General features: G+C 50.1%; 2 protein-coding genes and 1 long non-coding RNA gene across 3 annotated transcripts in view; 2 read left to right on the forward strand and 1 right to left on the reverse strand.

Annotated features, from left to right (window-relative positions):
- The window catches only part of LOC129782996 (vigilin-like), a 220,870-nt gene extending 212,124 nt beyond the window's left edge, over positions 1 to 8,746 (reverse strand). Inside the window, 6 exon segments of the mRNA XM_055792586.1 lie at positions 4,255 to 4,461; positions 5,299 to 5,514; positions 5,989 to 6,195; positions 7,835 to 8,050; positions 8,611 to 8,648; positions 8,728 to 8,746. Of these exon segments, the coding sequence (XP_055648561.1) occupies positions 4,255 to 4,461; positions 5,299 to 5,514; positions 5,989 to 6,195; positions 7,835 to 8,050; positions 8,611 to 8,648; positions 8,728 to 8,746 (903 nt within the window).
- Positions 8,747 to 8,776: 30 nt separating this feature from the next.
- Positions 8,777 to 9,321, forward strand: LOC129782944 (uncharacterized). The gene is made up of 2 exons (XR_008745040.1): positions 8,777 to 8,910; positions 9,009 to 9,321. It is a non-coding gene; the product is annotated as an uncharacterized LOC129782944 (long non-coding RNA).
- A 287-nt stretch (positions 9,322 to 9,608) lies between these two features.
- LOC106112287 (endoplasmic reticulum-Golgi intermediate compartment protein 3-like) lies at positions 9,609 to 23,321 on the forward strand. Its single transcript, XM_055792588.1, has 7 exons — positions 9,609 to 9,803; positions 12,053 to 12,115; positions 12,960 to 13,007; positions 13,245 to 13,425; positions 17,253 to 17,346; positions 18,480 to 18,636; positions 22,843 to 23,321. The coding sequence occupies exons 1-7, from the start codon at positions 9,609 to 9,611 to the stop codon at positions 22,963 to 22,965; spliced, it is 861 nt and encodes a 286-aa protein (XP_055648563.1). The 3' UTR covers positions 22,966 to 23,321.
- The last annotated feature ends 161 nt before the right edge of the window (positions 23,322 to 23,482 follow it).

The raw sequence follows: 23,482 nt of genomic DNA on the forward strand, positions 1-23,482 counted from the left end.
CAGACCACCAGAGCCCGGCCCGGCCCACCCCGTCTTAGCTCACCACAGCCCGTGCCGGCCCGCCCCGGCTCGCGCCGGCCCGCCCCCCGCCCACCACAGCCCATCCCAGATGGTCCCAGCCCACCACAGCCCGTCTCAGCTCACCACAGCCCACCACGGCCCGTCCCGGCCCACCACGGCCCATCCCGGCCGGGCCCACCACGGCCCACCACGGCCCGTCCCCGCCGGGCCCACCACGGCCCGTCCCCGCCTAGACACAGCTTGTCCTAGCCTACCACAACCCACCACGGCTCGTCCCGGCCCACGACGGCCCGTCCCGGCCCCCCAGAGCCCGGCCCGGCCCACGACGGCCCGTCCCGGCCCCCCAGAGCCCGGCCCGGCCCAGACCACCAGAGCCCGTCCTGGGCCGTCCCACCCCGTCTTAGCTCACCACAGCCCGTGCTGGCCCGCCCCGGCCCACCACAGCCCGCCCCGGCCCGTCCCAGACCACCAGAGCCCATCCTGGGCCGTCACACCCCCGTCTTAGCTCACCACGGCACGCCACGGCTCGTCCCGGCCCGCCACGGCACGCCACGGCTCGTCCCGGCCCGCCACGGCACGCCACGGCTCGTCCCGGCCCAACACGGCACGCCACGGCTCGTCCCGGCCCGCCACGGCTTGTCCTGGCCCGCCACGGCACGCCACAGCTCGTCCCGGCCCGCCACGGCTCGTCCCGGCCCGCCACGGCACGCCCCGGCTCGTCCCGGCCCACCACGGCCCATCCCAGCCCACCACGGCCCATCCCAGCCCACCACGGCCCATCAAAGACCGTCCCAGCCCGCCACGGCCTGGCCCGGCCCGCCACGGACCACCTGTGTTAGGAACAGTATCTCACCTTCTTGATTTTGGCACCTCCTTTCGCTACGATGTTCTTGTGGAACTCTTTGCAGATGGGGACAGAAATAGAAAAGCTGTTTTCAACCTAAGGGAGAAAGGAAGGGAGAACTGAAGATTACACTGTCGTGGCAAGGGAGGCCCGACTTCAGGAGCTCTGATAAACGAGCTTTTGAAAACAGGCTTAGACCCAAGGAAGTTCTCTATACGAGGGACTTTTGTAAGACTAAACAAAGGCAAGGACGGTCCCCTATAGCCTTCACATAACAGGTACTATCCCCCTGCCTCCATTCAGCCAAAACAGCGCCGACAGCTCCCTCCTCTTGAGGTGTTTTAGCTCTACCCAAGCCAGTAGAGCTCTGCTTTGCCCCAGGGTTATCCAGGCATGTAGGAGGGAAGAGCAGGCAGAGACCTCCTTACCAGGTCTGCCACCATCTTTTGCATGTACTCGGTGCACTTCACCTCGTTTTTGGGACCTCGGAGTTGGGCAATGTCACTCTTGTGTGCAGGGCCTGGGAAGTTGATGATAACCTGCAGGAGCGGTCATTTATAGTTAGCTCAAGCAAAAGCAAGAACCCTTGTGTCAGACACATGCAAAGGTTGGGGGGATCCTACACATGCCCTTTTCCCATTCAGAAAAGGGGAACCGTGTTAGCGGCCTCTGGCTAAAAGAACTATCTTCTCAGACACTTGCGCTACAGAGCCACTAAAGTTACGACTTCTGTGACGACAGGCCTACTACCCATGTAGGAAATAACCCCTCTGGATTCCTCCTCTCCTACAAAGCCTTACCTCTGGGAATTGCTCCCGGATTTCCCAGACCCGCTCAGCCTTCTGCCCAATGATGGTCCGGTGGAATTTCTGCTCAACGATTAGGTCCGCAGCGTGTTCATTTTCCTGATGGGAACAGAGGGCACACTGAGTGTTCAGCCGGAGAGCCATCTACTTTGACTTAGCGGTTTGCTGCCCGACGGTTTACTTGCCAGCACTGTCCCTCTTTTCTCCAGACCAAATTCACTCTGCGTTGACAGAGAAGGGCTACCCGAGGGAACAGAGGAAGACATTTGTGAAGAGGAACTTGCACTTGTCCTGAGATCTAAGTGCTCGGTGGGCAAGGGGCACACACTCGCACCAGAAGGTTACAAGGGAACACGAGAGCCCAAACCCTGCAGTCTCCCAAACATCACATCCTACTCACTCACCATGGGGACATGTTGCAGCGCTATCAAACTAGCAGACCGCAACAAGGCTTTACCATTGGTCATATTCTACTGCCGGTGCTGTAGCACCTTCCTCCAGAGGCCAGACCACACTGCTCCTCCTCCAGCTGACACCCTCTCCCACAAGCCACAGGGCTATTTAACCCCTTAGCGGGAACCAGCTACACCTGCACGTCGTCCATGTCAATCAACCCACTGCCTCTGAGGCAAGGCCACAGCTGCGTGTCATCAATGCTAATCAACCCACCGCCTTCATTCCTCTACAGGGAGAAGCTCACCAAGCACATTTCCACCACCCACAACTGGCTGCTAAAATGTCATTCGCACAGAGCAACGTGTGGAAAAAAAAAAAATTCCTCCAGGACACATCAAAGTAATTCCACTACTGTTCAGGCTCCCAAGGTACTTTCACACGTTAAAGCCATCGCAAGGCCTCACGGCCCATTTCTCTCCTTGTACCACCACCACTCCAGAAAAGCAGAGGAAATGTGATGGAGACAGCACACTGGGTGAGCTACAGAGCCCCTGATACCATCTACTAAACACGAAGAGTGTGAGCATGGGAAGGACTAGAAAGGCACTCCACTTACCGTTTAGCTGCGTTCTTGCCAATGAGGTGTCGGTGGAACTGGTGGTCAGCCTTGATTATTGCGTAATCCATCCCGTGGATCTAAAAAGAATTATATTTTTATATCTATATCTATATATGTATGTATGTCCAATATTATATATTATATTATATAGGGCCAGGTAGGACAGGCCACCGCTTCTGTCTCGTGCCCTAAGTAACTGCCTACTGCCAGTATTGGCACTGACTCACCAGCGGTCAGCTACAAGCACTTCTGCTCTTCAGCAGAGCACAAGCATTCCTCTGCTTTGAGAAGAGAGCATTGTGCTCATGAAACATTGAAAAGACTTACTTCTATGCCTCTCCAGCTATAACAAAGAGAATCCTTCCTTCTCTGCACCAAAAAAATTAATGCTGACTTTTCAAGGATGCTATGGATGAGTTTCATAACCAAGGGGCGTCATCCACCTGCCACACAATTTGTCTCCTGCAAGTTCGATTAAGCATGCCAAGACATCCTATGGATGTGACAAACACCTCATCACCTCTGCTCTGTTGCCCCTTCTTCCCCCAGTTTCTTACTGGAACTAGTAACTGCAGCTCACCAGTTCCTTGAGCATGGCTTCAATCTGTTCCTGAGCCACATGCACATCTTCTGTAGGTCCTTCCAAAGTGATGTTATCCTCTCCTCCAGTGAATTTGATGTGAACCTTGAGGTGAAAGACAATGAATCTCTTAAGAATTTGCCAAGATCCAAGCCAGGCCAATGCTCTTGGTCAGGCCTACACCATCGATCCCTGCCACTGAGAGATGTGCTCCTTCCCAAAAAGCCCAGACCAAATCCCCACAATTTTACAAGTCAGTAACTTAACAATTTCGGCCATATGGCAGTGCCTAGAGCCCAAGGCTCTGGTGCTGCCCCGGTTTCTGCAACGGCTTTGGAGAAGTTTACTCATCTAGCCTTTATCTAGATACCGTCTAACTCCCCAGGGAGAAGCCTTGCTGCACTCGCCATTTCCAGGTATCCTACTACATCAGTTCTCAAAACAGCACCACATAAAGCTTCCTTGGAAGGGCTCAACCCATGACAATAACATAGGAGGAGCAGTGTTTGCAGCAGTAAAAGAGAGGGTTCCCTTGAACAGCAAAGATCTGTGTCATTTCCCCCTGGTTTTACCCATGCTAGAAGACACCTCTCTCTTCCGTGACGAGTGATCTGGACTAAACCTTTTTCTACGCCGGGGGTGCTAAGCTAACCATCTCATCCATACCTTTGGCATCTGCTGAGTTATTTTGGCCAGGTTCTGTCCTTTCTTTCCAATAATGAAACGATGAAGCCAAGAGGGGGCAGAGACCGAGGAGATGGTAAAACTGTTGGCCTGAGAGACAGAAAAACAGAGAAGCTGTTTGATGGACAAACTGGAAGAGGCCTTCACAACAATTCAGTTCCAATTCCCACGCTGCACCTCCGGTATTGACTTCTAAGCTGCACCTCTAATGGCCCAAGAGAGAGCACCCCCGCTACACCTGTCAGTGCTCACAAATGGATCTTCATGGGACCTTCAGAGGAGGCCTAGCCCATCTTGTCAGTACCTTTGCATAGACGTCAGTCAATGCTTGCCCAAGTTTTTCAGGCTCGCCTCGCAGTATCACCGTCTCCGAGCTCCTGTCAGTGGGTGGGATCTCGACAGAGACTCCAGTCTTCTCCAAGATCTCCTGCAGGGAATTCCCCTTGGGGCCGATGACATACTTGTGCTGGGACTTCTTCACCTCCACTGCAAGAGTAGTAGTCTTCTTTTTCTGTAGGGGCAGAGACACTGAGGCATCAATCACAAGGGGGCGGGGAAGGACAAGAGCGACAGGAAGAGGCACAAGATGCAGTCAAACTCTGCACCCAGCAAAGAGCAAAGCCAAGCTGAGCACAGTGGCTCGGCAGCACCCTAGCACCCCTTGGACCCCTGCCTACAGAAAGCCTTGTGCTCAAAAATTCACAGGGCAAGTACAAAACTAGCATGCTGGGTCAAGCTCCCTGGGACACGGCATGCAAGAGACCACACACACACAGAGGCATGTCGTTGTCGTCGTCCCCGTCCCCCCCATTGGACAACAGGGTTCAACTCCCAGCCGTCTCCCAGGCAGTGCTGTGATGCAACACTGTGCAGGCTATAAGCCGATTGTTGAAATCCGGACTGGTACAAATACAGACCTAACCACGAGGAAAAACAGCCCAGCAACCCACAACAAGGATATTCACAGCAGCGTTGGCTGTGGGAAATAAACTGGAGTGACATTCACTCTTCAGCAGCTTCTACTTAGGTAGCAACTTTGATACTGTCAGCTGGCCACCACTGTAGACTTCACGCTTCTTTCCTTCCTTAGTAGCACCGGTGTGAACAAGAGCTCTTGGTGGCCTGCTAAGTCCCACGATACAGAAAAGCGAGAAATCTGTCACCTCCCGGATAGTATCAGCCCAGCTCCCACTCTGCCGAGTGAGGAAACGGTAGGATTCGGGGTCATGTACTGCAAGGGCTGCTGAGCCAGGTGCAACAGAGGGATGCACAAAAGTAGAACACGAAGGGAAGAGTGCCTAGGAGCGGGTGCCAGGGGAAGGTGGGAAGCTTTATGGACCATCCGTACCTTCTCCTCATAGATCTTCTTAACTCGAGCCACAGCCTGGGCTAGTTGCTCCTTTTCTCCGCTGAAGACTATCTCGGTCTTGTTGACACTGGGTGGAGGAATGTCGATGCGCGTCCCTGTGTCCTTCATGAGCTCCCTCACCAGCTTGTTGTAAGGGCCGGCAATGAAAGGGTGGTACACTTGCTCCACGTCCAGCCGCTCCACGGCACGCTTATCCTGGAAGAGCCCACAACAGACCTTGGTGGGAACTGCCCTCTGTATTACAGTCTCTGCCAGGCACAGCTAAGTTCCCAGGGGTTTCCTGCCTGACACTCTGGCCCAAGCAACCTTCTCAGTTTGCGGGCTTGTAGATCTCCACCTCTTTCCATCTACAAATATGGTTGCTGCTGCTGCTCCTTGTTTACGATATTCACCCCTGTGATCTCCTGCCTTATCTCAGCTGGCACCTAAGACGCGTCGCTTCAACTATCAAATGCTTGTTTTGGCCTCAGAGATGGACAAAACGCAGCACAAGAAGTTTCAGGACCTGGCAGCGGTGCTCATACAGCCGGCGAGTGGCACAGTATACCACTCTGTTCAGGCTAACGTTAGCCACTGACTGTAGCCACGGTGGCTGCACACTCCGACTATACCGTGGGGAAGCACAATGGCTGACCAGCTAATGCCATGAGAGAGATCATACTGAGGTACCTGCTCAGCGGAGATAAGCAGGATCTCGTGCCGGGCCTTCTCAATCCCTTCTTTAGTGCCGCTGATCTTGATCTGGTTGCTGGGGTCATCTGGGCGGGGGACCTGCATTTTGGTTGCAGTTTTGAGCTTCAGGTCCTGCAGCCTCTCACCCTTCTTTCCAATGACAAAACAGTGGTGCTCCTTGGGGATGGCAACTGTTGCTGAAGCCTGCGGCAGAAGAACCAAGCGTCTGTGAAAAGCCTTGCCTGCACTGGCAGATCCACAGGAACAGAGCCAGGGAAAGCAAGGTAGACGCTGCTCAGCGGTACTGCTCCTCAGAGCAAACACAACGCCTTCCCAGCACATTCTGTCCGAGGGCTGACACTGTACCAGCTGATCTACAGTGCCTCCATGCCAGGCGTATAAACCCCACCTTTCCCTCAAAACCCTTCTGTTTGCACAGGAGCAGTACTCTGAATTAGCAAAGGCCTTCCAACACAGACGAGGAGGTGCCTCTCCTCCACTGTAAGACACCGGACAACAACTGAGATGGCAGCGCACAGCTGGAGTTTATCTGAACTCTGACATCTGCTGCCAAGGCTACAGAGAACAAGACATACAGTATGACTCCTAGGAAAGAGAAATTCAACACCAGAAACCTACTGCAGGAGGCAGGCAGCTAGCACATGCTTACCGCTACTTAAGTGCTAAGGCGTCTTCAAGCGTAGCACATGCGGCTCCTGGGACTGCTTCTAGAAGGCCCCGCATGCAAAAGGGGTCCTTCTCAATCTACCATTAAAGGGATGCTCTATACAAGGGCTTCCCGACTTCTTCCCTTCTAATTGAGTTTTTGCAGGTCTGGTAGCTGATGACTGCTATCGTGCTCCTGATCCCTCTGATTAGGTAACCACTAACAGCAATCAGACAATGAAAATGCAAGCTATAATGGAAAAATAAAAGGTGAAGAAAAGATCACTCGGTGTGACTTTTCAGCTCTGTGTTCCTGTCCTGAAGCCAGCCAAGCCTAAGAGAAGCTGGAACAGAGACACAGCTTCCAGACCTGGGGCCAGGGCACTAGGAGGTATATTTGAGAACAGTGGCTCATGGATCTGTGGCGGCACAACCTGAACTGTTTTTTCAGATGCACATTGTGGATGTAGGGTTTCGTTCCTTTCTCTTTCCTCTGGCAGGGTATGACACAGGGGCTGAACAGCGCTAAGCAGACATGGTATTAACATCGCATTACCTACCTTTGGCATTATACTTTAAAACACACTGCAACACCTGGCTGCGATACATCCTAACAAGAGCTACCACCTTGACTATGAGCTCAAGAACCATAAGGGAAGAGATCAAAACCTAGAGGACTGAAGCAACCGAAACAACAGGGTTGTGGCTCCTTACCAGTGTGCCTTGAGTTACACAAGGCAGAACCCTGACCCGAAGCTTTTGGCTTTTGGCAGGACTTCCTTTTCTCTACTTTTCTTTCTCCCAGCCTTCCACGTTCTCCTCTGAAGGACTTCAGGAAAAGCACAGTCCCGTTCTCACACACTACTAGCTTTGTGTGTGAGGCTCCTGCACCAGCACCTCAGCACAAAGTCACTGGTTGCAACTCAAATGTTCCAGAGATGGCAGACTCCACGCTTCATGCAACACCACGGCCTGTAATTAACTTGGAACCCTATTTGAAGCCTCATTCCCATTCCAAATTGCCAATTGGGTGCTTTGAAAACGTATGGCGAAGCTGAATTAGTCACGTAACAGCATACCTCTTTGGCTTACAAGCACACGGGCCCAAGGGTCTCAGAGCATTTGCGAGTCTTGGGGAAGAGCAAAGACGAAGGCAGAAACAGTTAGATGCCCTCACCTGAGTCTGCAGTCAAGCGACAATCTGCTTCCGAGCCTTCGTGACTGCTTCCGGCTTGCCAGAGACCACGATCGAAAGGCCCTGGTCCTTTGCGAGAGACAGCTCCAGGTGAGCCCCTGTCTTCTGCATGATGTCAAGGCAGATCTTGGCCTGCTCGCCTTCTCCAAACTGATTCATGTCCTTGTATTTCCTCTCCTCCAGTGGCACATGGAACACCTGCTCAGCCACGGGACAGACAAAAGCAGGGCACAGCAAGGTCCCAGTGTGCTTTTGATTATCAGTGTCTCCCTCTCTTACTGCCATACAGGAGGACTTCACTGGTGTACTAAGTTCCCAGATTTAGGCGACCCATCAGCCTTTCCAGTGGAGACACCAGCTGCAGTACAAGGGCACGGCAGCAGGCAGTGTGTCCCAAACTGAGTGCTCTCCTAAAGAACATGCTGTTGGGGGGGGGGGGGGGGGGGGGGGGAGGAGGGGGAACACTTCAATGCATTAGCACTCACCCCTTGAATTCTGCAATCCTCCCTTCAGGCCTGTTCCAGCTATCTGTGGAACAGGGATGCAGAGCTTCTTCTGGGCAGTTTTTCAACACATCCCTCCCCCTCCGGAGCAGTCCTAGCATTCAGCTGCGGTCTTCCTTGTGCCTCAGGGCAAAGTACAGCAAAGAGGCAGTTACTCTGACACACTAAGGGATTTCATACTCCAGGGAAAGCTTCACTTCACCTACTTTTTGGAGGGATGAAAAGGAGGGACATAAGACACCCACTCCCACCAACCTGAGTGATGACAGAAGCCTTTATTGGCTGCACCTGTTCTGATTCTTTGGCCACCCAGAAGTTTACATCTCAATCCTTCCCGGCTTTGGAATCATCTCACACGTCGTAACCTATTACGCAGGCAAAAAAGAACCATTCGGCTACATAGGAATAGTCTGAGCCACAACGAAGTGGTGTGGAGCCGAAGGGGACTGCGATTTAACGGTGATGGAGCCATTTGGACTGAGTCTTGAAGATCTCTTCGGTTTTTGTTCAAGGAAACTTAGTCTCGAGACAGTCCTATTGCTCGCTGGCAAAATGGTAGGAACCTGCTTTGTTGATGTTGACGACACAGTATGTTGGAATATTAAGATTCCTTGAGAGATCAGAACCAAATAGGTTGTTTCTCTAATGTAAAGGTGAATAGGCCTGTATCATTAAAGGAAAGACTCAAAATGGGTTTTGTTTCTCTTAAGTACAAAGTGCCCCATCTAAAGTGATTACAAAGTCTTAAATGATTGTTAAAAAGCAGACTTGTGCTGTTTGCAAACCATCTGTTGCACTGCTCAAAGACAAAAGACGTTCACCAGAGAAAGTTTTTGGAAAGAAATGTCAAATAGGCATGGGGAAAGAGCTGGAGAGGTTTATGTATTGTCTATCGAATTATGTTCTCTTTCATGCCCTTACATTTTACAATAAAAAGTTTCATGACCTCTTTTCTCGTTAAGACAATGTTGCTAGTCTTTTTATAAGGAAAAAAAAGCGTCTGCCTAGTCTCTTGAGTGATTTTTTTTGTTTTTCTTTCTTTTTCTCTAGACTAGTTGAATCGAATATGTTCGCTCTAAGACCTTCATCCACCGAGATGTGAAGCCAGGCAACTTCCTAACGGGCCGTGGGCAGAGTTCCCTTATTGATTCCATTCCTATAATAAACTGTGCAGTCTGTTAGATAGACGGGCTGCAGTACCCAATTGTTTTCGCCAGGCGGCAGCACCGCCCCATGCGGAGTAAGGGCAGGGCATGCGCAGAAACGGCTTGACGCCAAAGGGGCGGGGCTTCCGGGCACGTCGTATGCATATGACGCAATCCCGCTTTGACGCATGCGCAGAAGGCTTCCTGGCAAACCAGGGGCAGCGCATGCGCAGAAACGGCTTGACGCCAAAGGGGCGGGGCTTCCGGCCTCGTGCGTATGGGCTACGCATACGGCCCCGGAAAGTGGGTTCATTTCCGGCCCGCGAGGCGCGCGGCTCCTCCAAAAGAACCGGCTGCAGTACCCATTTATATTTCACTAGATGGCAGCAGCGCTCCACCAACAGGGCCGGCTGCAGTACCCATTTAAATTTCGCTAGGTGGCAGCAGCGCTCCACCAACAGGGCCGGCTGCAGTACCCATTATATTTCGCTAGATGGCAGGAGCGCTCCACCAACAGGGCCGGCTGCAGTACCCAATTATATTTCGCTAGATGGCAGCAGCGCTCCACCAACCGGGCGGCTGCAGTACCCAAATATATTTCGCTAGATGGCAGCAGCGCTCCATCAACAGGGCCGGCTGCAGTACCCAAAAATATTTCGCTAGATGGCAGCAGCGCTCCACCAACCGGGCGGCTGCAGTACCCAAATATGTTTCGCTAGGTGGCAGCAGCGCTCCACCAACAGGGCCGGCTGCAGTACCCATTATATTTCGCTAGATGGCAGCAGCGCTCCACCAACAGGGCCGGCTGCAGTACCCAATTATATTTCGCTAGATGGCAGCAGCGCTCCACCAACCGGGCGGCTGCAGTACCCAAATATATTTCGCTAGATGGCAGCAGCGCTCCATCAACAGGGCCGGCTGCAGTACCCAAAAATATTTCGCTAGATGGCAGCAGCGCTCCACCAACCGGGCGGCTGCAGTACCCAAATATGTTTCGCTAGGTGGCAGCAGCGCTCCACCAACAGGGCCGGCTGCAGTACCCATTATATTTCGCTAGATGGCAGCAGCGCTCCACCAACAGGGCCGGCTGCAGTACCCAATTATATTTCGCTAGATGGCAGCAGCGCTCCACCAACCGGGCGGCTGCAGTACCCAAATATATTTCGCTAGATGGCAGCAGCGCTCCATCAACAGGGCCGGCTGCAGTACCCAAAAATATTTCGCTAGATGGCAGCAGCGCTCCACCAACAGGGCCGGCTGCAGTACCCATTTATATTTCGCTAGGTGGCAGCAGCGCTCCATCAACAGGGCCGGCTGCAGTACCCATTTAAATTTCGCTAGGTGGCAGCAGCGCTCCACCAACAGGGCCGGCTGCAGTACCCAAATATATTTCGCTAGGTGGCAGCAGCGCTCCATCAACAGGGCCGGCTGCAGTACCCAAAAATATTTCGCTAGATGGCAGCAGCGCTCCACCAACAGGGCCGGCTGCAGTACCCAAATATATTTCGCTAGATGGCAGCAGCGCTCCACCAACAGGGCCGGCTGCAGTACCCAATTATATTTCGCTAGATGGCAGCAGCGCTCCACCAACCGGGCGGCTGCAGTACCCAAATATATTTCGCTAGATGGCAGCAGCGCTCCACCAACAGGGCAGCGCATGCGCAGAAACGGCTTGACGCCAAAGGGGCGGGGCTTCCGGGCACGTCGTATGCATATGACGCAATCCCGCTTTGACGCATGCGCAGAAGGCTTCCTGGCAAACCAAGGGCAGCGCATGCGCAGAAGCGGCTTTGACCCCTAGGGGCGGGGCTTCCGGCCTCGTGCGTAGGGGCATATGACGCATCCGGCCCGGGAAAGGAGGGTTCACTTCCGGCCCGCGCGGCGCGCGGCTCCTCCGAAAGGACCGACTGCAGTACCCATTTAAATTTCGCTAGGTGGCAGCAGCGCTCCACCAACAGGGCCGGCTGCAGTACCCATTTAAATTTCGCTAGGTGGCAGCAGCGCTCCAGCAACCGGGCGGCTGCAGTACCCTTTATATTTCGCTAGATGGCAGCAGCGCTCCACCAACAGGGCCGGCTGCAGTACCCATTTATATTTCACTAGGTGGCAGCAGCGCTCCATCAACAGGGCCGGCTGCAGTACCCATTTAAATTTCGCTAGATGGCAGCAGCGCTCCACCAACAGGGCCGGCTGCAGTACCCATTTATATTTCGCTAGATGGCAGCAGCGCTCCACCAACAGGGCCGGCTGCAGTATCCAAATATATTTCGCTAGATGGCAGCAGCGCTCCACCAACAGGGCCGGCTGCAGTACCCAAATATATTTCGCTAGATGGCAGCAGCGCTCCATCAACAGGGCAGCGCATGCGCAGAAGCGGCTTTGACCCTCAGGGGCGGGGCTTCCGGCCCCGTGCGTCCGGGCCGATGACGCAATCCCGCTTTGGCGCATGCGCAGAAGCCTTGCTGGCCGACGGAGGGCGGCGCATGCGCAGAAGCGGCTTTGACCCCCCCTAGGGGCGGGGCTTCCGGCCTCGTGCGTAGGGGCAGAGGACGCATCCGGCCCGGGAAAGGCGGGTTCACTGCCGGCCCGCGCGGCGCGCTGGAGCGGCCGTGGAGGTGCGGAGCCTTCGCCGGGAGCCCGGGAGACTTTCGGGCCGGGACGTGCGGCGGCGCGCTCGGGCTGAAGGGCGGCCGGGGGCCGGCGGGCAGCGGCCCGGTCGGGGGGGATGTGGCGGCCCGGCGCTCGGCCGCGGCAGGGAGCGCCTGGTGCCGGCGGCGGGCGGGCTGAGGCAGGCGGGCGGCCCGGCCCGGCACCGGCGGGGCTGCCGCCGGTTCTCGTCTCGCCGGCAGGGACGGTGGTCAGCGGGCTCCTCACGGGGCTGCCCTTTTTTTGGGTGGGTTTTTTTTTTTTCTCTCGGAGCCGCGCCGCTACCTCGGCGAGGAGCGGCGGCGGGGCGGCCCCGGTGCTCGCTTGTGGCGGCGGCGCCCGGGAGAGGGGTCGGGCCGCGCCGCCCCGCCGCCCACCCGCCGCCGCCTCCGGGCTGCCCGGGCAGCCGCCGCAGCTCTGCGCGGGGCTTTGTCTTTCCCCCAGCCGCTGGCCTGAGCCGTGGCAGCCGGCTGGGGCTGCCGGCTCCCGCGGGCCGCAGAGAGGCTGCCTCGGGGCCTGCGGTAACGCTGTCGCGGGGGGGGGGGGTGGCTCAGGAGCCTCTTCCCGCCCCTGCCAGCGGGCCAGAGCAAGAAAAGGCAGCCGGCAGCGGAATCCCCAGCCGTCGCCCCCGACTGCTGCTTTCTCCGCAAGCCTTTTAACTGCCGGGGAGGGCTGGGAGGCAGCAGCAGCTCAGGTGTCTGGCTGGTCTTGTGTCGTGACAGTCAGCTCCGGGGCCGGAGCAGCCGAGGGGAAGAGGCCTTTTGGTTTGCTTCCCCGCGAAACCGGGGCCTTTTGTTTTCCCTTTGTTCCTAGGTTCGTCCAGAATCGTACGTTGACAAGTCAAGGGGAGCTGAACTGAAGGTCAGTCGAGATGTTTTTGCCTTAAGCGCGTCTACCTTTCAGGGTAACGCTTTCTTGGAAGTTGGAAACTGTCCTTTTTGAACACCAAACCAAACCCCGTACCTGGGAGGGCCGTTTAGGGTGCTGCACTGTGTGTTTTATTCCCTGTCGGTCACTTGACACTAGCTGTACGTGCTCTCCAGGTTTGGCATGTTCTTACCCTGCTGGCTGAAAGATTCTGTCTTTTCACTTCCTCAGTTTGCCACAGGCCATAACACTTGTGTGTTCATAGACCGCTTTCCTTGCTCGCTGCTTTCAGATTTGAGCATCTCTGCCATGGACGTACCAGGAGAGCAGCAGCAGGACGTAGAGCACAAGCCATTTAAACAACGCTTGGATAAAGCTGCCAGTCCTGTGACTCCAGAAGCCGCGACACACGGTAAGATGCTATTCTGGCCATTCTTGGATGGATGCTCTCATAGTCTTTCATCACGGTATCCCTGCTATGATATTCATGGGAACAAGGGATGGCTGAATTCACAGCGTTTTAAACACCACAAACTCTTGAAGAGTTTATAGGACACAAATCTATTACACTGGTAGATCAGACAAGCTCCTCTGTGTGTGTGTGTATATATATTACACTCAGAATTTTTGCGAGGCAAGTCTTTGCCTGGTCCCTCTGAAACTGGGACAAGGACTCATGGATGCATTTCAGGAGCAAAGCTGCTGAGTGAACAGGCTTTTTCTACTAGAAATCAAGCAGCTACTCTGGCAGAACTTGACTTTGGTTGCATCTTTAAATCCTAGGAGGCTGACAATGGGACGAGCTGGTTAGAGGAAAGAGCCTTTCCAGGGAAGGCTCCGCTGACTTGACCCTTAAGCCTAAACTTGTTTCTTCCTACGTTTGCTTTGTGTGTGTTAATGCATACCCAATTAATAGATTTCAGTTATTTATCAGTTACAAGTTGGAGTAAGTGGTCCTTGGCCACATAAACCTCTCCTCTGCGTTTTTTTACATGTTATGACTTACTGTTGTACTTAATACAAACTGGGAACGATTCTGGTAGTGTTGCAGTCAAACAGTAATGCTGTCCCGACTTTGTTTTCCTAACATGTGAGCTCCTTGTTATCTGTTCTGGGAGATAGTGTAGTTCTGTGTATTGGCATGAACAAATTTGCTGATTTGTTGTAACTCAGATTTAACTTTTCTCTTCTTAAAAGCTGAAAGACTAAACTAAGCCAAGAGCTGAACAGTGAGTAGGTAAGCTAAGCCAAGACCTTCTCCTGGTGTCACAGAAGTGAGGTGATAGCGTTCTTACTGTTGTGTCACTTAGCAGCCTTTCTGTATTCAGAGGCTGTGGCGTGACGAATGTAATGTCTGGGGTCAAACCCCGCTTTTCTGTATCTAATTCTCCGTTAACACCTGTAGGCCTCCTGCCTTACTTGTGTTGCCAGCCTCCACTGGGATTACTCGGTCTGAACCGGTTGCTCTCGCTCCTTATATTATCAAGGGAGAGGAAGAGAAACTTGCAGGGAGCAAACAGTCTCATCCAGGAGAGGCATTTTGAAAGCGATCAAATTGCATTGCATGCAACAAGCAATTTCTTCTGCTGTCTGGAAAAAGTGTATGGCTAGTTTGATTTCCACCACACGTGTGGCAAGTTAAATTGGAAGTGTCCACCCACCTTTGTGAAACTCTATGATTATCAGTTTCTGTTAGTAGCACTTGATGTTCAGTCAGTTATTTAAATGGCAACTATAGCAGTATTGTCTGGTAAAGGGAAAATCCACACAGACGTGGTTACCGCCGGGCTTGCTTTAGTCACGACTCAGAGCTGGGCCACCCCCCCAGTGGGTGACAGAGAACCAAGGCATACAGCGTAGGTTATATACACTTACCAGATCATTAGTCAATGTCTGAAGTTTTTAGGCGTTTCCTTTGGTCCTGTTGGTTCTGTGAATCCATCACCTGACTGTCCCAGTTGATTCACCTGCTCTGTTCCAGTCTGCCTCGGTTCCAAGCTCCTCCTTGGATCGTGATCTTCTTTCTGCCTGATTTAACTCGCATGCTCCTTCAAGCACGCTTAGTCTTTGAACAAGCAGTTCCTATTCGCATATACCAGTTTTTCTCGAAACACCTGTGTTTCTGAGACCACCTGTGTCCACAAATTGAACATCTGTTGCTTCTCTGTTCTCCCACCGATTAACTGGGCTGGGTTTTAAACCAGCCTTGGATTAGGGCTATGCTAGGGACGGGGCCTGGTTCTGCCACTTAGCTGCTTCGGCACTTTAAATTTCTTAGTTAAAAATACATTTTGTCTAACATTAACCTTAAATTTAGTAAAGCATACATAAATATTATGGAGTAGTATGTGGAGGCATTTCCTGATCATAGTTACATTAAAATAGTTAATAGCTTAATGATTTCTATGGTAGGTTGCATTCTGTGCTGGGATGTCATCTCATTAACTTCCATTGGATGGCGATAGAGGATTGAATTTTTTAATTTTTTTATTATTATTATTATTTACTGTTTCCTTCCTTTTTAACATGGGCCGAGTTTTCCAGCGTCATGTGTCATATCTGCATGCAAGTCGAGGACCATGTTAACAGCACGAAACTTTGCATGTGGGGTTTTATGTACTGCGGTTTCTTTATAGTATCCAAGCTGTGTGCAGTACCTCTGGGTGCTCTCTGAGATGACTCGACAGGCGGCTACCGATTACATTCAGAAAGCTGTTACTAGTTGCTGTATCTTGAAAGACTCCATGTGTTGTACAGGTGTTCTTCTTCAAATGGCAGGAACCATGGCTTTGACAAAGCGTAGGAATTAAGCTGCATTCTTCCTGACGCTATCTCTTAGTGTAATTACAGGATCAAAACCCATACTGGTTGAATTCTTAAGTGTACTTTCAACTTGTTTGAGTGTTGTAAGCTGTAGAAAGTAAGTCTCATACAGTGGTTTAAGAATGGGTATATTTTCCTGAAAGTTTTTATTTGCTTGATCATAACTACCATGAAGTATTTGATTAAAGAAGCAAGGTTAATGATTGATTTTCATGCATGTTTCAGTCTTTCTAATTAAAATCTCTTTCTTTTTTCTGTGGCTAATACAGATGTCTTTAATACTCATTTCTGTCCACCTGGTATACCTCCCAATCTCAGCAGAGAGGGTCCCGATAACATTTTGTCCCCTCAGCAGTGTCTGACTTATCACCTGCCCCGGCCTTAGTTATCCAAGAATCCACCTTTTCGAGGCTCGTAAGAGGGTAGTGCGGCAGTGCCTAGACAGTGAGCCTTAGAGGGCTTCTGTAACCCAGCAGACTTGGTCCTGTCCTTCAGGATTTGAGCGAAACAGCCTGTTTTTAAGGGGCCTCTTCTAATAAGAACCCATGTTTCTGAAAATTTTAGACATGCAGTTCCTTGGCTTGCTTATTCTGAACTCCAAAGTTTGCAGACCTTTCATATTTGTTTTGGTTTTTGGGAAAACAAAGGTCCTGTTTGAGTTTTCTGGAGGCATGTCTTGCCCTTTGGCAGGTTTCAGCTGTCACCAGCTCTCATCTCCTCTGTTAAGAGTCCCTCTGCAGCCTTCTGCATTTAAGAACATAAAACTCCATGAGTTTGTGCCCCAGCTGTACTGCAGCTGTGCATTCAACACACAGGTGGCACAGACACTTGCAGAATTGTAAAATCGTGACAAAGATAGAAATTCCTTGGAGATTTCTAGTAAGCCAGTGGTTAACGTGTGTGCATTGTCAGCATCGTTGTACTGGAGAGCTGAGTGTCAGTTTTCCGCTTGGGAGATTCCCGCTGTGATCTAGTTTCACAGCAATGTATAACTGTGTTCCCTACATACCTTGGGACAGGATTATGTGCTATGCGCTGCTGTCTGCTATCTAAAATGTTGTTTGTCTAACAGGTCCTGTATCAGTAGCAGTTTGCTGTTTGGGCCTGCTTTAGACAAAGTTTTAACGAAGCCTTTGTGCAAGTAACATCTGATCGGCGCTCCGGCAAGGCTTACAGGTGGCTGGTTCTTTCTGTGGAGGGCGTTCTTCAGACGACAAATGCTACTCTGCTTCTTGATCTTACTTTGCAGCTCAACAGGCCCTGCGCATTCTTTCAGGTGAACTTCGGGTGCAGGATGCGCAGATTCTGACACAAAATCATTTTATTCATGTGTAGAACAGTTTCTGTGCGTAGAGCAGAAATACAAGATAGTGTTTCTGGATGTGCCTCGTCACTTTGAATCCTCTTTTGTCTTAGAACTGGGGAAAGAAGAAGAAAAGGTGTTCGATCCAAATGCTTTGGATGCCGATCGCTGTGAAAGCTGTTACGGGGCAGAGTCAGAGGACATTCGGTAACCTTTACATCTTCTTAGTGCTTGAATCGGTACAGTCAATGTGGCATATGGTTGGAGCTTTTATTCCAAAATGTCTGTGAAGGTCCGTACAGTGAAATCCTCCTGAGCACCTGTTCAGAGAATGGTGAGAGCTGTTGTGTTATCGTACGCCTGTGCTGCGCTCACGATTGTTAAAGAGCGTGCACAGTTAGGTTGTCTATTTTGTCTGCGTGCCTGTTTAAGGGCAGTAGCACAAAGATTGTATCTTAGCAAACAGAACCTTTTCTGGGATTACTTGGTGTCCAGAGGGGAGCTGTGTAAATTATTTCACGGTTCTGTGAGCTGTCTCAGAATAAAACCCGGTTATGACTTTGCCTTCTCACTTCTGCTGCAGACTTTGCGTCCTTATGGGAGCAAAGACCAGACACCTATCACTCAGACAAATGACGGGTGTCATTCGGTGTTTCTCATTCCTTCTACCTGCAAATTTGTGTAAGAATGGATTCACGATAGTCCACAGGTTCTGGACTATCCTTTGCTATTATTGTCTCTGTAGTAACTTAGTTTGTCACATCTGTCAAGTTGCATCCTTCCCCAGAGATGTTTCCATCTTGAGGGATTCATGATGCGAACCTTCAACTTTTTGTTTTGTCCAGCACAACACGGAACAGAGATAGACAATTGTTTTTTCTGGTGACCGAGATGTTGGCCAGAAACAAAGGAAGTTTGCTGTTAACCCTGCCTCTGATGTTGGCAGTCTTGCCCTAAGAACAGAGGAAGGGAGGAATAGAAACAGGTAGATGCTTTGTTCACATGAGGAAGTTCCAAGCTGCTCAGAACTGTGGGACACTGATGTTGTTTCTGTAGCAAGTTTCTTTGCTGAGGATTGACTTGGCTGTCTGAATGGACAGCTAAAGCCCTCTTCAGATTTAAGGGCTGCATTAAAACAGCTTGTATCCTCGTGCCAAAATCTCAGCAAGTACTTCAGGAAGCTTAAGCTCCTTCAGGAGCATTAGACCACCTTTCATTGTCAGTCCCTTATGTTTGCTTCATTGATTTGTTAAAATAAGATCCACCAGGGATTCAAATCCTGAGCTGGAGTGTCTCTGTATCGCTGTAAAGATGATAAGGTGATGTTTGTGCTTTTGCAGGTGGTGTAATACTTGTGATGATGTCAGAGAAGCATACAGGCGACGAGGCTGGGCCTTTGAGAACCTGGATAGCGTAAAGCTGTGCAAGAGGGAGGGATTTTGCCAGAAAATGCAAGAGTGGAAGAACGAGGGCTGCCAAGTGTATGGTTCCCTAGAGGTCAACAAGGCGAGAGCTGGGTTTTACCAAGAGCCTGTTGCATGGTGGTGATGAGCATCAGAAGGCACAGTCGGGGCATTCCGCTCCTTTTCCAGCTTTAGGTGTTCACAGGACTGTAATAACCCCTGGGCTCAGCGAGGTACCTGTGCCTGTAGGGGGGTTCAGTAGGAGGGCCAGGAAAAGGGTGGGAAGGGGCTAATTCCCTGTTTCATGAGGTGGGCTGGCTGGAGAAGCTTAGCCTTTTCTACCATCTAGCTAGTGAGTCTTTTTACCGAGGTTTCTGGAAGAGGAGAGGCAGCTTCTTTGAGGTTAGGTCATCCCATCTGCCCGTCTAGTCTCAAAACAGAGACCACCTGTGGGTGCTGGAGATAACAGTAGCCAGCAACTTGTCAGCAGAGGTGCTGGAGGGAGTGAAATGTTCCCTTCTTTAGAAAACCAGTGGAAGCAAGACTTGGAGTTGATTTTCAAGGTTGAAGATGTTCAAAGCGGTAGGTTTTGCAACTGGTGCGTGAAAATGTAGTACAAGATACACCAGATGACTATGTAACTACCCTGTCATTTGGCAGGTTACCGAGCTCAAAACACTTGCATGTGCAGGTCACGTACCCAAGTACATTCTAGCACTCAGGCCCAGGCTAGTTTTTTTAATTTTATTTTTTTATTTCAAAATCTGAAGGTTTTTTTACAACTTTGTGTACTATTCCTGGAGGCAATATTCTTTATTTCTGGGAAGAAAAAACAAAACAAACAAAAAAAAAAATCAAACCAAAACACACCCCACCCTTTCACTCATGAAGCCAGACATTGTGCTTTGAGCATCATCATGGGTGCCGAACCATTACAGGACCCTTTGTCACAAAGCGTGATGAGCAGGAGAGATTCAAGGGGGAGTGCTGTGGGTAGCAAGGGTCCAAGGGTGGGTGGGCGTCACTAGGGAAATTTCTGGGGGCCATTGTTAGGCACTTGGACTTTTGCACATCTCCATTCTCATCGGGTCTGCAGTTAACATACGCGATAGGTTTGCACGGACATTCAGAGGTGTAATGTAGCGTGTGAGCTTGATGCATTGAAATCTTCCAGGGGAGGGTGTGTATGATTGCTAGCAAGTGTCAGGGAGGACTGACATCTAATATCCATATACTGTCTCCAGCAGGTAGCTGGAAATTTCCACTTTGCACTGGGAAAAAGTTTCCAACAGTCTCATGTACATGGTAAAGTATTTTCTTTTCCTGCTTATTGTGACCTTTAGATTCCAAGTGTTTGTGGCCATTTTCCTTGAATATCTTTGCATTGCTATCCGTGATAACAGCAGCACTGCTTCAGGGGGGAGGATGTTGGGGAAATTTTGTTAGAGAGGTTTAGAACCATCATGAACAAAGAGGAAAGTGTTTTCTGAAGGTGCTGCCACGTGGGTGTGGGAGAACATGGAGGAGAACGTGTCTGGGCAGTCTCTCGGCCTCACTTGTTCTACAAAACTTTGCTGCCCTGCTGTAAAACAACCTCAGGTACGGTGTTCGGTCCAGGACCTGAGTATCAGTATGTCTGGAAGGGATATCTTGGAGAAAACCTCGTGAGAATTTTAAAGCAATTCAGAACTTTTGTAGTAGAATTTCCATTGTGAAGGACTTCCTCAAGTATATATAAATAGACAGTGGCCAGAATAATAGTGGTATGGGAACATATTGGCGATTCACAAAAATTAACAAAAACATATTCCCCACGTACATTTGATTGTGCACTGTGTTCAATCAGACTTTCCCGTGCAAGCTTTTTAAATAGGGTTTTACAGGATTCGTAACAGATGATTTTAAAATTCCAGGGCGATTGTGGGCTTGATGTGGGCCTGTCACCAACATCAGGAATAAATCCCTTAACTCCAGTCTAGTATTCAGAAACAGACATCCTCTTTATTGCAGTGCTGGATGCACAGGGGTTCACTTCACCCAATGTGCACACCAAGTTACTTGAGGGTTTACCTTATATGCAGTAGAGTACTTGCATATTCATAGTGCATTACACACAGTTTCAGTTTCATTCAGACACAGGATTGGTTACAAGTTTCTTGCTTCTAATGCAAACTAGCATGCATCCTTAGACAGCACTGGTGAAGTATTTGCTAACTCCACATGCTCCCCAAGCAGGGGCTTGCCCTTTCTTGGAGGGGCTGTTTTGAATTGCGGGTTCTCCCACACCCATGTGGCAGCACCTTCAGAAAACACTTTCCTCTTTGTTCATGATGGTTCTAAACCTCTCTAACAAAATCTCCCACTACCACAGTTAACCTTTGTCCTACTCTCAACTAACTTGCTGTGGACTACGACACCTTATCAGCTCGTCTCCTCTTGTGGCCAGAACTTCCTTGCTTGAATGTTTTCCAACCACATTGGCCAAATGTTCATCCGTATCTTCCTTGTTAACATACCAGGCCCTCCTTCTCAAGGTTAGTATAGCTAGCATATCCCTTAAGCATTGCTAAATGGTCAGAGTTTTGACCACATATTTACATATGGGTGACTTTGACTTGTAACAGTTCCCCTCTTTGAGACTTCCAAAGTAAGATTTCTTTGGGAGCCTCACCTAAATTGCCTAATTCTGATAGTATCTTCAGCTTTGCAGTATGTGCGGTTGGGTACAACCTGACACAATTAAAGGTAGACGATTTGGTTTTCCATATGATACCTCGTAAGGGCTAATTATACTCCTCGACCTTGGTTGTATTCTGATTCTCAAAAGGGCTAGTGGGAGGGCCCGTGGCCACTTTAAAGAAGTTTCTTGGCATGTTTTAATAATCTGCTGCTCAGGGTTTGGTTCATTTTTTTTCTACCTTCCTACTCAACTGAGGCCTCTAGGGAATATGTAAATTCCACTTCATGCCAAGGATTTTACTTAACTGTTGGACTAAATCTGCCACAATATGCAGGCCTGTATCCCGACATTCCTATGGGTACCCCAGACCCTGGTATTACTACTTTGAGTAGTAGCTTAGTTACTTCCCTGGCTTTGTTGGTACGACAGAGGAGAGCTTGTGGCCATCCAGAGAAGGTGTCAACCAATACCAGGAGATACCTATAACCATTTTGTGTTGGCAATTCAGAAAAATTAATTTCTCTGTAATCTCTGGGGGAATTTCTTTGCCTAGCGGCCCCTGGGGACAATCTTTCCATGTTCATGGGATTATTTTTTAAACAAATGGGGCATTTTGTTATTACAGACCTTACTACTCCAGTCATCCCTACACATATAATCAAATTCTGAAGACTAGAAATCATAGCCTCACTACCGCAGTGTTTCCTCATGCCTCTTTTCTACAATCTCAGGCATTATCTGTGGTGGAACAATGACTCGTTCCGTGGGAGTTACTAACCAACCCTCTCTGTGGTTGCTTTAACAGTGATGCCAAATGTTGATCTGCCTCACTATAATTAGGTTTCAGAACGGGGAGCTTCACCTGGTTTAGTGGTACCAATGCAAGGATGCTTTGTTCAGCCACCTCTTTAGCAGTTTTGTAAGCCGATCGATTACCCACGTTTACTGTGGTTTGCCCGAACTGATGTGTTTTGCAATGCATTACTGCCACCTCCTTAAGTTTTTTAATATGCTGTAGAAGTTGGAGAATTTCTTCCTTGTATTTAATAGCTGAACCCTGAGCCGACAACAATCCTCTCTTCTTTCAGATAGCCCCATGTGCATGGACTATTCCAAATGTATACTTTGAATTGGTCCATATATTTACTTTTTTCCCTTCAGCTAACTTCAGGGCTTGTCTCAGTGCTACCAGTTCCAGCTTCTGGGCTGATGTGTCAATGGATAGGGCTCCAGCCTCTATTATCTGTGTAGCTGTGACTGCTGCATACACAGCCATCTCTTTCCCATCTTGAAGAAAGCTGCTACCATCTGTAAATAGCTCCAAATCAGGATTAGTTAATGTTTCACCTCTTAGATCCTGTCTGCTCAAATATAAGTCTTTGATAGTTTGCAGACAGTCACAGTACAAGGGTTCGGAGTCCCTCACTTCTGAATTCAAAAACATCACTGGGTTGATGGCTGTGCTGGTTTTAAGTTCCACATCTTCCTGTTCCAACAAGATAACTTGATATTTAAGCATGTGACTTGGAGACAGCTAATGCCCTCCCTTTTGCTCTAAAGACAGAAATCCCCATATGCAGAACACGCGCCATGATTCTCTGTCCTATTTTTAATTTTCAGGCTTCTTGGATTAAAAGAACAGTTGTGCTTACAGCCTGCAAACATCCTGGCCATCCTTTTTTCACATTGCCCAGTTGTTTGGAGAAAGACCCCACAGCTGTTCTCTATGTTCCCAGTCTTTGAGTGTTCAAACCCAGGGCAAGGTGTTGTCATTCAGGTACAAACAGCTCAGAGGGCTTAGACAAACTGAGCGGTCCCAATGCAGATGCAGGCATCGGAGCCTTTTTTTAAGTCCTTAAAGGCTACTTGGCATTTAGGGTTCTCTTTTGACCCCTTTGAGGTTTCACAAAGGGGTTTTACCAATAATCCATAGTTAAGAATTCAGTCTGCACCACCCGACCACACCCCAAAATGCCCTCTGCTCTTGTTCAGTTCTTGCTTCTGGAGTTTGGCAGATCACGTATTTTCTGTCAGCTCACTGTCTCTGTTGTCCACGTGAAATCTCAAAATCTAAATAAATCAGTATTTTTACCACCTGAGCTTTGCTTTTTAATACACAAGATCCTTCTTGTCCTAAGAAATTTTAACAGCCTTATAGTCATCTGCAGACGCTCTCCCAGAGTCTCTGCAGCCAACTAAATGTCATCTACTTATTGCTGTATTGTTCCTTGTGGGTTTTCCTTTTTCCACAATTCCAGCT

Source organism: Falco peregrinus, chromosome 21 (assembly GCF_023634155.1).
Source record: "Falco peregrinus isolate bFalPer1 chromosome 21, bFalPer1.pri, whole genome shotgun sequence".
Taxonomy (NCBI): domain Eukaryota; kingdom Metazoa; phylum Chordata; class Aves; order Falconiformes; family Falconidae; genus Falco; species Falco peregrinus.